At 37.4% G+C, this 13,018-nt stretch overlaps 1 protein-coding gene across 2 annotated transcripts in view; it reads left to right on the forward strand.

The window, feature by feature from the left end:
• Positions 1-13,018, forward strand: part of LOC129353727 (protein sidekick-1-like) — a 355,296-nt gene that overhangs the window by 273,932 nt on the left and 68,346 nt on the right. Inside the window, exons 20-21 of one of the 2 annotated variants that reach the window (XM_055023085.1) lie at positions 1,580-1,678; positions 3,933-4,148. In XM_055023085.1, the coding sequence (XP_054879060.1) occupies positions 1,580-1,678; positions 3,933-4,148 (315 nt within the window). The remainder of the gene's footprint in view (positions 1-1,579; positions 1,679-3,932; positions 4,149-13,018) is intronic. The other variant, XM_055023086.1, reaches the window with a different exon arrangement.

Raw genomic sequence — 13,018 nt, forward strand, 5'->3', positions numbered from 1 at the left:
GGAAAAGGATATTAGAGGCTAAACATATACACACACGCACACACTCATCTCCACACACATGCAAACACAGTGGTTGACTGGTATTGATTGGTTGCTAGGCCTGTTGCGGTTAACGGTGGGTGTAATTCTGTTTGATGATAGCTTTTTGCATGTGTGCGTGCAAGTGATTTTGATTGTGTGTGAGTGTTATTGAATGTCTCAGATGAATAGCTTAATCGCTCTGCAGGGAGAGGGGTTAGAGAGCTATGGATGAAATGAGAAATGACTTGATAACATGCATACATAGGGGTTTACTGGTCAATGCAGATGTGATGGGAATGTGAATGAAGCCTATGGTATTTCACAACAGTTTCTATACCCCTTAGATATTGTCGTATTTTGTGATATTACAACCACAAACCTCAATAATAAGTCCTAATTTTGGGATTGATTTTAGGTGATAGGTCAAAACTAAGTAATATTTAACAAAGAGGAGGGGGAACAAATAAGTAGCTGGTTTAAATTTTTATTTTATTTTTTGCCTATTCAAATTTGTAAAATATCTCATTATGAGAAACACTGGATGGATAGTGTTCATAAATATCAATTTCCAAGCTTTGCCACAGATTCTGAATGGACCATTCTAACATTTCAGAATTCAACATGCTTTGATCTTTGTGATGCAGTTCTCGCTATTTGTTTAGCGTCATTTTTCAGTTGAAGCCCAACCTCAGTTACTGGTATAAATTTTTTTGAGCCTCAAACAGGTAGCTCCTTATTTCACTCAGTCCATCTTCCTATAAGTCATATTCAATCCATTATTATATGAATTCCAATGAATCTCTTTGGTCACATTAAAAGTGCCTTTTGGAAATTGATGACCTTTAAATATTAAGTATACTTCTCATTAAGTCCATATATCTGTGAAAATATTTTCATTGGTCATTGTGACATCTAACCACAGACTGACTGTGGTGAGGAAGTCAGTCTGTGGTTAGACTCCTGACAAGTTCCACTGAAGGTGATAGACTCTTTCACTGAAGGTAATGCTGTTTGTCTGTTTTTAACCTACCTTGGACATCCTTTGTATATATTCTGCACTAGTCCTCATGGTTCATCTGAAGAAAAGCATAATACATTTCACTGAATGATGCTGTCATTGTCATGTTTCATCATGAGAATGGTGGATTCAGGGTGTAAATCTTTTTCCAGATCTAACTTTTTAAATGTAAGTTTCATTTAGTTTACCTTTCCCATGCTTAATGTATGTCTTGAGCCAAACTGCAAACATGGCTTTTAATGCGTCTTACGTTTTCTTCTTGACACTTTTCCAAAAAAGCAGAGTTGAGAAGTGCACAGCTAATAGATGTCCTGTCAACCTGCACTGTAGATCTCTGAAGATCCTCCAGAGTTACCCCTCAAAAATGTGTTGCTTTGTTTTGTTCTTTTTTTGAAAATCCTCCAAAAATAAAGATTGAAAGACATGGTGAGTTTGAAAGACATCGTAAGTTTGAAAGACATCGTAAGATGTCTTACAAACTATATCAAGGTTGACGTAATGATTTGCAAAAATTAAATGTGTTTTTGTTTTTTTTTTCAGCACCTGGACGTGTTTGCCACCTGAGCTTCACTGAAATCCTCGACACATCCCTTCGAGTCAGCTGGGCTGAGCCACAGGACAAGAATGGCATCATCACTGGTAGAGCATTACATCTTGGCATTGTATAATCATATCTTCTATCTGCTTCCACATTCCCGTCCATGATCAGAGAACTTTTATTACAGTATATCATTTACCACTCTATCATGAGACAAATTTCAGTAAGTTGTGACTGTCTGTTTCCACAGAAAATTAATATGGACAATTTTTCCAATTAAAATGAATTTTTCTGAGGTGGAAATGTATGGTCCTGAAAATTTCTAACTGAACCAGGATTGTAAAGGCCCCTCTTCAAGAGAACCCTCTAATGTTAAGAGTTTCCTCCATATTCTCTGACATCCAAAGATCCCCCTTCATCACTGACATTATGTTTGTGTACAACTGTTTCATCTTCAGCAACTCCCTTCCCTCTAGTTTGTCTTTCCACATTATTACAAACATGCCATCATCTCACACGTCTCAACACCCGGGGTGTTGTTTGTACAGCACATCACTGAGCAGAAGAGCCCCCTCATTTATTTGTCCTCTGCTTCTTCGTGGATCTGTCAGATGATGATGCTGAAAAGCACAACATGATGCTGGGAATTAATTGTGTGTTAAGAGCGCATATAGGTGCTGGTTTTGGCGTAGTGTCCAACGTTCACCCCAGCAGAGGTTTTACAGTGTGCTTCATACATATGGGAAAGTGTGCATTCAATCAAGACCACCTTTCTTAGAAGAGAAGACTTTTTTCTCCACAACCTGTTTTTCATCCAGAACCTGGTGAGCCCACAGATAAATGAGGGACCGGTTTCCCTCCTTAGGGCTTTCCACACAAGTGGCCTCATCAGACACATTTGAGTGTGGTGGAGTGCGATGCATGAATGTGAAGATGCAAAGGGACAGACAAGGATTTTGCCTCCTCCCACACTCTCTTCTCCTGCTTGGCTGTAATCCTCTCACAGCGCCTCACAAAAGCATTCATAAAGCTTCAACTTTATCGTGTTTCATCATGTTATAACTGTATATATCAGTGCATTGGGCTTGAAATTGGATTTGTTGTATTTTATGTTGCAACAAATCAAAGTATCACAAAATGGAAAGAAAAAGCAGCATGTTTTCTACAAATAAAAATAATGGTGGCATTCCCACCAGCCCTGTTCGGTCCACTTTAATTGAACTAGTTTGTTTAACTAGAAGGTTTGCTTTGTTTGGGGAGGTGTGAATGCCTACTCAATCTATAAACTAGACCAAAAATAGCTGATTTTGGTCCACCTGTGATGTCCACCAAATCAATACTTACAAACCAAGGTATTGATTTGTTTGAAGTGAACTCTAGTGCAGTGCATATGTGAACGCCAAACAGACCAGAGACGCTTCAAAAGCTGGAAACAAACTACAGAATGTGGTATTTTACCAAAGACAAAAGATAAACCTTACAACCACTAAACTCTGACACCACTCCATTTGTGCTTACATTTTGAAAGGAGTTGTGTTCGTCGTCTTCTTTAGTTAATTTCCTTCAGTGGTTCAGTGTAACGAATGGTGAGGGGAGTAGACAGGTTTTTCAAAGAATTTGGATCGTTTGACACAGAGCAGTGTGAATGCGAACCACAGCAGCTGAAAATGTATCAGATGTTTCCAATTTTGGTCCCAATTAAACCAAGCCTATCGGACTATCAGATTTTTGAAAACTAAAATGCCAGCTGTGAATCTACATTCAGCCCCCTTCACTCTGAAATGCCTAAATCAAATCCAGTGCACTCAACAATACACTGAAGTAAACTCCTGTGCTTAATTTAATCTCAGTATAAATTCAACTGTTCTATGTGGGCCATAGTTTCTTAGAGAACATTGGTAAACTAACAGCATCATGGAGACCAAGCAACAAAGCAGATAAGACAGGAATAAATGCAGGGTTAGGTTATACAACCTTATCCTAACAACATGAACATTCCACCTAAGCATAAAGATAACAGCTGAATTATCAACAAATAATGCAAATTGGAGAGAAGAAAATGTGGAAAAGTAGCCAATTTGTACTCCCAACAACCTAATAACATAGCAGCATTGAGAGACACCTCAGGACAACATAGCCCTTATAAAGAGGCAAAGGCAGGGTCTTGCATATGAATATGCAAAGCTGATACATAGACCAAAATGCTTCCAACTGGAATTGCAGGGACTTGTTGGCTTAATACAAATTTATGCCACAGACTTTTGTATCTGTCAATAAAAAAAACTTCTGGGAACTCCATATGTTGATATTTTTGTCTGTACATGATACCACATGTTTTTATGCATGTTTATCCAGCCTGCTTCCCAACTCCCCTGACAGGTTACATGCTGTGGTGGGAGGTGCCTAGTGTAAGGTCAAGCAGAGTGGAGCGCTCCTTGTCCAACTCTACTTTGGAGTACCAGCTGTCAGGCCTCACCTCCACCACTACGTACACCATTCAGGTGGCAGCGCTGACGGGTGCAGGACAGGGCCTGGTCACGTCTTCCACCGTGTCCACCGGCGTCCCACCAGGTGCAGTAAATAAACAAGCAAACATGCATGAGCCTGTGAGAGTTAGCGTTAGTATTGTGGTGTGTGTGTGCGTGCGCACATCATAATAAACAAAATACAACAATCACAAAAACAGAGACGGTAAATTATCAATGCTTTCTCTATGTTCACCATTTTTACACAGGAATATTAGAAAATAAGTGGAAGAAACAAAAGTCCTCTGCTACCATGACTCCAGTGTTTACATGTTCACTTAGTGTGTTTATGTTTGTGTGTGTGTGTGCTTGCGTGGCAAAGTAAATATGAGTGATGAGCTCTCATGAAGCCGGTGTCATTCTTCAGGCTGATAAGTGGCTGCTTCTGTGCCTCCATGAATCATCGCCCACACTGCAGACACACGCTTTCACGTACTTACTCAGACAAAAGTCTGCCATTTACAAGTCATTTTATTGTTTGTGTACTGTGTGCTAGGTTGCTTTTGTGGGCATGACAAGTTCAAGTGACTGCTGAAGTTGCAGTCAACATTAGAGCTGATTAACTGCAGACAAAAGATGCAGCAATTAACTGGGCAGGGCATGAGACAATCAGAAGAAGGTTGGAAGAGAGCAAGGGGATGCCCAGACGCAAAATGCAAGTAAATGGAATTTTCTTAGAAGAGAAGACCAAAGTCTTTGACAAATGTACTGTGTGGCAGTGGTGAAGAATGAATGGGGGAAAATGCTGGTCCTCATGCAAGCAGGGATTTTGTCCCAATATTATCTAATGACTAATTTATGAGTAAAAGCAGAATAAGTGAAAGCAAGATGGATACAGACAGTTCTTAGATTCAGAGGTTATTGATTAATTCATGAAACCAAAAGAAAGAGAGAGAGAAGGATGAAGGATGGAAGATTAGGAAAAAACTAAAGAATGAACAGAGAGAGAGATGGGAGCAATCCACCAAACATAGACTCCACTCTGGTTTACTTATTCATGAATTCATGGAGTTGAGAAAATGTTGTCATTCATCTAACTGATAAACATTTTCAGATTATAATGTTTACAAGTTCCCTGAATGTATTTGGAGAAGAGTGGTGACATTTTGTGGCGGCAGAGGGGGATTTTCTGGTGGTTCACACAAATGTTGCTCAGGTCGGAAGTTTACATACACTCAGCATATAGATGAAGGCTATATTTGGTTTAGGCTTGAAATTATCTATTTTAAATGTTAACCTCAGTATATTTTATGTCTTTATGGTCATAATCCATGTAAGAAAAAATATTTACACTTGTCTTCTGTTGTCTGTTGTTCTTGTGTAGTCCTTGTTTGCTTTATATTTGTAGACTACAGATTCTATCATTATTAAAGGCTTTGGGAATTTCATTTGTGAGGCCATTTGCTTGCCTGAATGGACTAATAAAAATAAAACATCTACTAATTGACTGATATGTCCATATTTTTTTAGGAATAGTAACATGGTTTCCCCCAGAACACCTGCTAAGCCTGGTGGCAGGGGTTATGTGGCAGCCCTCAGTGTTTTTGTATTAAAAAGTTTCAAAAGGACGGTGTCCAGTTCAGTGTATCAACTATAAACCCAGCTTATTTCGCTTTAAATGTCACCGTCACTGATATATATAAAAAAAAACCTATATGGTTGAGTAATTAGGTATTTTTTTTGTTCATTTTTGCATTTTGTAGTGTACAAAAAGCAATGTCCTGAAATATTTGCCGAAATTCCAAACATTCAGTCTTGGTCTTAGTCTTGGAAGACCGTTCTGCACTCCATTCCTGGTAGCAACTCTGGACTTCAACAATTTTCAATTCAAGACTTAAATCTTTGTGATCCTGGATCTATTACCAAATTTTCTTGAACATTTCAGGTCATGTTCAACAATGATGGCACTTCAGACTAAATCATTGAATTACCGTAAATCCTCAACCGTAAATCTTCAAACTTCAAGAGTTAATCAAATGCATCACAGAAAAGTGCTTCTGCTGTCTTTGTTGCATTTGACTTGGGCTGATGAGTGCAGAGTAGATTGTATTTTGCAGTTTTATTGACAGAAGCAAGCTGTCAAGTGTTTGATTCATTAGCACTAGATTTTAAAAACTGTTTTATACATGGCACTTGCATGACTAATACCAATTTCATTCAGCAGCTGTCAGTTGTCTGTTTGGGGGACTTGCTGTAAATTGTGTGTGGCAATTGAAAGTCTGACATCTAAAAACCATTTATATGAATATTTAGCTGTGGCTAAATTGTGCATATGAAAGAGCTTATTATTGGTGTCCGATTTATTCCCGGTTATAAAAAGCACAGTGTGAAGGAAATAATTGTTCCGGTGTTGTTGTTGTCAGAGCAGATTTCGGTTTTAACGCGACAGAAGCAGCTAATGTGCAGACGGTGCTTTTTTATCAGCAAGATGCCAGTGGACAAGTGTGTGGCTATTGTCACATTTTTTCTGTAATGCTAGCTAAATCTGTGTCCAATTATTCTTTCCTCCTGTTATTGATACACTAAAGTTTGACGTTCAGGTGTTTACTATTTTTCTTCTGGGGATAACAGATGCTGCTTAATTATGTTTTCTGACAGCTCGTTCAAAAAAGAAGCTTTTCATAATTTGTGTTTATAGATTTGAGTCTTTGGGCTTAGAAATATTATGACATGATGTCCTTGGTTTATGTTCAAAAGGGGGTCACCCTAGCCCCTTTACCTGCACAAGCTTCTTCTTTCAGCAGTTGATTTGTAACAATCTGTCTCCAAATCAGCAAACCCTGAAGCATTGGTCAACTCTTCTCTCTTTTTAGTTTTTCCCTAACCTTTCACCAATTTACTTCCAATACAACAGTGATCTTAAATTAGAGTTACACATTTTATATAATTTCAAATTTATAATTAAAATCACATCCATAACCTCTTTAGCTTCTCTGATTTAGCACTCATCTATAATATTATGATAACCATAACTTATTAGTTACTCTTATAATAATCATAATTTGAGTTATTATTAGTGTTCTGAGAAAAAAATACATTAATCATCCATTATTCTAATTATTTGAAACCAAAGTTACAGTTCTTCATTCTTTCATGTAAAACAATATTAAGTATTTTGCTTTATGTTTTATTCAATTACTCTATTTGTTGAGACTTCATTCTTTAAAATTTCCATGCATTGAAATAAGGAATAGTCTGAACTATTTTATAAAGGCTTGAAACTTATTCCTCTTTTTTTCAGGAAGCCTGGTGTTCCTGTTTCCTGGCTTGGTAACTCTCTCTGCCTGAGAGGTTATTGATTAATTCATGAAACCAAAAGAAAGAGAGAGAGAGAGAAAAAGAGAGAGAGAGAAGGATGCAGGACGGAAGATTAGGAAAAAACTAAAGAATGAACAGAGAGAGAGATGGGAGCAATCCACCAAACCTAGATTCCACTCTGGTTTACTTATTCATGAAGTTGAGAAAATTTGTATTTAATCTTGTGATTAAATACAAAAAGAAATAGAATTAAAACAAAGTTTGCATGAGACAAAACACAACAAACATCACCTGATAGGTTTTATTGAAGTCTGAGTCTACCGTTGGGTCCAGATGTTACTTTGCATGATTAATTTTAATTTTAGGTCAGCATTTCTCAACAGAAAAAAAGAAAAAAGAATTTTCATTCTAGAATCGGTTTGAAAAAATGCTTCTGGAGTGGATGACGCTGAAGAAGGTTGGTCATGTGTCTGGTGAGCCATTCCTGTATTTTGGATTGTTATCCCACTAAATAGAGACATTTTCTCTATTTAATGGGAAAATGTTTTCTTTTAGAGGCCTCAATTCTGTATTTGAGAAATACATTTTGCTCTGCTGAATAAGTGTACTCATTCAGCATTACAGTTTTTTTCCCCAAAATGTTCAATGTGAGATAATGCTACTGCAGAAAAAAAAATAAATTCAAGGGGAGGTGGTTATCATTTCCCTGTGAAGTCTTTGTGTTTCAGACCAGTTGTGTCTCCCCTGACACAACTGGTCACCCAAACTGCTTGCTTTCTGCCTCTTATTATTCCCATGGAGATGGAATAAAGTCAGAATAAGAATGGGTCAAACGTAATTTCACAGCTTTGCTGCCTACTCAGACATGTACAGGTATTGAAAAGAACATGTTGGATGATGCATTTTCTCCCCATCGCCCTGACCGCTCTTCAGATTTATCTTTCTCCAGCTTTTATTTTCAATCTTGGAAAAAAAATTAAGTAATTGCTCTGACACAGCAGAAAAAAATAGATCTACATTACACTTAGATCTATTTTCTAAAGTTAATTTCTAAATACCTCCAGAAAAATTTAGAAATTAGCTTTCTCTAAAAATTACCTCTAGCACTATTTTTTCAATGAGTCCATTTTCTGCCTTTATTTCTGCTCCTAGCCTTTATATGCTAAACTCATATTTGGGGACACTATTTTCTGTTTTTGCCATTTATCCTTTTTAGTAAGTCTATTGGAAATACAAAGCATCGCACTAACTAAAGTTATCAAAGCAATAAATTTTAAATATATTAGATACTAAGTGTGTGTCCGAGATTGTTTTTTACCCAAACATAGGCATCAGCCAAGCTGTATGCACTGTATGAGAGAAGCACTAAGACAGACTAAATATTGTAGAATTACATATCGTATTAACACAAAAATGTCCCGTTCAATTTATCTACATAAAAGTTGATTAGGGTTTAGTTACTGTTTAAGCAACACTTAAAGTATGACACTTTATACCATAAAGTATACCTTTTTGACTTTAAAGTGTCATAAAGGTATAACACTTTAAGGCAACTTTAAAAGGTCATCAAAATGGATGTAATCTGCAACAGTAAACCTCCCAGACCACAAAAAGTAATGTTACTTGTTTAAATGTCAGCTTCACGGATACGAATAACCCAATGATGCTGTCAGTCTGCGTTCCCTTATTGAGATGTTCTCCATTCTACTCAGTAGGAATAAACTGTAGGAAACTGTTAATCAGCTCATGGCTCTGATGGCCACTAAATGTCGAAGCAACAAAACCAACCCTGTGCTTCTACCGCTGTGCTCCATATAGGTATAGGGGCATTGAAGGCTAATGTGGGTAATGATAAAGCTAATAAATGGTGAAGTCAGAGTAAGGTTGACAATTAGGGGAGTAAAACCTTGCTGCTGTTAGTAATCGTGAAGGTAAAAACATTCAAAATGAACAGACAAAGATGTTGTGCAAGGTTGTTGTTGAATATATCTCCACAAATGTTTGTTTACACTTAAAAAATATTTGGCATGCTTCAGATAGTTTTAAACCTCTATTTTAGTACAAAATAATCCTCTATTTTAGTAGAAAATAATCCAAAATTACAGCTGAAGGGTTTCTGTATTTTATGTTTTTTCCTACATATTATGATGTTTCTAAGTTATTTAAGTGCCCAAAGGTCTGTATTATCATTATTATTATTATTGTTTTCATTTTGTGACTAAAAGGTACATAATTGCCCAAGTAATTTTGTGACTAAAAGGTACATAATTGCCCAAGTAATTTTGTGACTAAAAGGTACATAATTGTATAAAGAATATCAACAGCGAACTTTATTAAAATTTTATATTTCCCCAATTATTGTTTTTGTCTTCAATAAGAAAGTTAAAATATTGTCATATTGTAATATTTTTTTTTACTCTCAACTAGAAACAAACCTATGCTTAAAAAAAAATCTATTTCAAAACCAATGTCAACTAACAAGTATTTTTCCTCTTTTGGCATGAAATTTGAAATTGTATTAACCAGATAAACCTAGTTCTTCTGACAACATTTGCTGCTTTTAATAGTTTTGTATCTTCTGAAAACCCATAATCCCCACCACCTACTCTAAGATAAGTGGAAGACAACTATTGGATGAACTTGGTAGCTTCCCACCCTGTCTGAAGTGCCAATACTTGTGCCATTGGACTTGACAGGAACCTTGCCTGACCTAAACCCCAAAGAGAATCATGGAGGTATTGTGAAGGAGAAAATGAGAAAGAGTTAATCCCGTGATGTAGGAGCTTAGTGTAAGCAGGTAAGTGGCTGGGAATTTCTTAAAAACTGAAAATCAAAGTCTAAAAACTGACAGGCAACATGAAGACAACCCTAGATCGGGAAGTCCTGGCAACAGATAAAGAGTCCAGCAAGAAAATGTCCAAACAGGGAGCCCAAATATGGGTAGATGGTTACTTGAGTGGAAACAGGTGAGACTTAAAGTAGAACACCATTGGAGGAGCATAAGGGGTGAGTGGAGAAAAGGCAAAACACAAGGAGAGCACAAACCCAGAAAATGATAAACCAGGAAATGTTATAGGATCAAAAAAGGAATTAAAGACAACACAGGATATAGGGCAATTCGGATGATGAAAAAAAGAACAGAATCAACCCAAACATATGAAAACATAAATTACAGAACAATAGTTTTAAATGAACATACTCATAACTGGAGCCAACCGTGAAGCTCAGCCAAAGTTAAATGAATCTGGGCTTCCCTTACACCACTGACTGCGCCACAAGCTGATCACCTCCTTACTACGCTGTACTAAAGCAGGACTTCATGCAAAAGGAACATGCTCTTTAGAGGTCAACAAAGGTCATACGTATCCAATTTGGCGCCAGTCGGATGATCCACGTGTCATTTAGAGCCGATCATATGCACATGGCGAAGAACTGCAGTTCGTCATTTCTACACCCCAATGCGGTTCGGTCAGCAGCCAGCATTCATAGAGTTCATCATGTTATCGTTTTTAGTCAGTATTCACATGATGAAACCCATATAAATTATAGAATAAACAGTAAAATATACAGCAGAAAAAACATGTGACTGCCTCTTAAAAGTGGGCAGGGCTACAGTGAGGTCATCAAGTGACCATGGAAATGTGTTCAGGGCTGTTCTCTAGAAAGACAGAGGAAGTGTGATGATGCAGCTGTGATCTTGCATTTGGAAGTCATTTAATGTTGATGTTTCATGGCAAATAGTGAAAGTTTTACACTAAGCCACACCCACATGCTTTGATGTTAACTACAACTGAGATCTAAATGCAGTGCAACTTTAACGTTATTGTGAAATGAGTCAGGAAAATGGTGAAGGTTAAGATGTACCAGTTTAATAAACCGTACTGTTCAGTAATAAACCAAGGGCAATGCACATTAACAGAGCACAGTTAACTTTCAGCACATTAGAAAAAAAGCAGAAGCTGAATCCCACCCATTAATTAGGTATTTATCACAGGAAGTGCTGCAACTAAATATTACAACCCCAATGGATCGGTAAAAATATACTTAGCATTTTCTCAGAGCTCTTTGAAACGACATTTTAAACATCTTCTATACATAATAACAAACAAGTCTAAATGTATGAAACTGGATGTAACAAACACACTATTCAGTTTATTAGTAAAGCGCTTCGTTAGCATTAAAAACGTTGCAGGCCTCAGGCATTGGGTTAGCATCCTCCTCAGAATAACTGTTCCAAACATGACGGCTTCCAGAACCAGCAGGAAGGAATAAATTACTCACCGCACTGCGAGTTACGACTGTTTAAACGAACAGCAATGGGCTCTTTGCACTCTTTTTTCCACTTTCAGTAACTATTACTGCTATAAAAGACAAAGTCGTACTTAAGACACAAATAAAACAATACTATGTACTTTCTTTAAGTTTTCATGGATTTCCAAGCCATCCTCAATTAAGACAGCTTGTAAATATTCGTTGCTACAAGTTAAAGCTACCACTTGAAGCTAACGCCGTACACACCGCTCTAAACACCGTCTTAATGAGTCATTCACACAAGCATGCAAAAGTAATAAATGAAATAACACAGAAATCTTAAGCAACACGGCCATATTTTTCTAAAAGTAATAACTCTGAACCTGAACAGTCAGCTGAACTAGAACTCCGATACCAGAGTAAACTCTAGGCTCGTTTTTCTTCGTCATAATTCAAGCAAAAAGTCTGAACTGTAATCTGCACTCCCCCTCCCCGCTGCGTTTATTGTCGTTAACAATAAACACAGGTAATATGCTTGAAAATAAGGCACAGTGTCCGTTAGAATGGCTGAGAAATCTTTAGATATTAAATAGCAGATTTTTACTAGAAAGCTAGCAGGCTTGTGCTAGCAGTTTAAAGAAAATAAAACTCACCTTCATATCTGTGAATTTATAACGAGGCGAACATCTTAAAACCTTTCTTTGGCTTACTTGTTGGGGTTTCGGATTGATGTACATTATTAATTGTTACCATGGAAAAACATTTCAGCCGTTTAGCTGAGGTGCAAAGAGGCCATAAAACTGCTCCAACTCCGGTCCAACAGAGCCTTCTTGCTCAAAAGCGTGGTTCGGATTTTGCAACTCCAAAATCCAAGCAAAATGTTGAGCGTAGTCCAGGTCTGTGGCTCCAAAAAGCAGGCAAAATGTTCAGGAAAACTTTGCAGCTCCAGCTGTCGCTGGCTGACTGTTATTACGTAGCGTCGATCTGTTTTCTCATTGATGGAGTACCACTGCCTCCTGCTGGCGCAATACTGGTATTGCACCAGCAGTGCCAGTATTTCGCCACAAGGGGCCAGTGGTACTCCATCAACACTGACCACAGTGTGTTCTTACTTCGCTGTGTCATAAGTTTTGCTGAATGACATTGTTTGTATTATTTCTAGCAAAAATGAATGAATGTTTGTACTGTAACCCACAAAATAAACTTATATATATATATAAAAAAGTTACAATAATGTATATTTAAATAATTAATAACAACATAACCTATGGGCTGCTGTTTTCTAGGGGGCGCTAGACCTGACAAGATACACGTGTATAAAGTTTTGTAATTGTAGGTTAAAGCATGGCTTGGGGCTGATCATTTAAAGTTTTCTAGGGGGCGCTATAGAGAAATTAGGCCACGCCC

This window comes from Poeciliopsis prolifica, unplaced genomic scaffold, assembly GCF_027474105.1.
Source record: "Poeciliopsis prolifica strain line A6 unplaced genomic scaffold, Auburn_PproV2 SCAFFOLD095, whole genome shotgun sequence".
In the NCBI taxonomy this organism is placed as follows: Eukaryota; Metazoa; Chordata; class Actinopteri; order Cyprinodontiformes; family Poeciliidae; genus Poeciliopsis; species Poeciliopsis prolifica.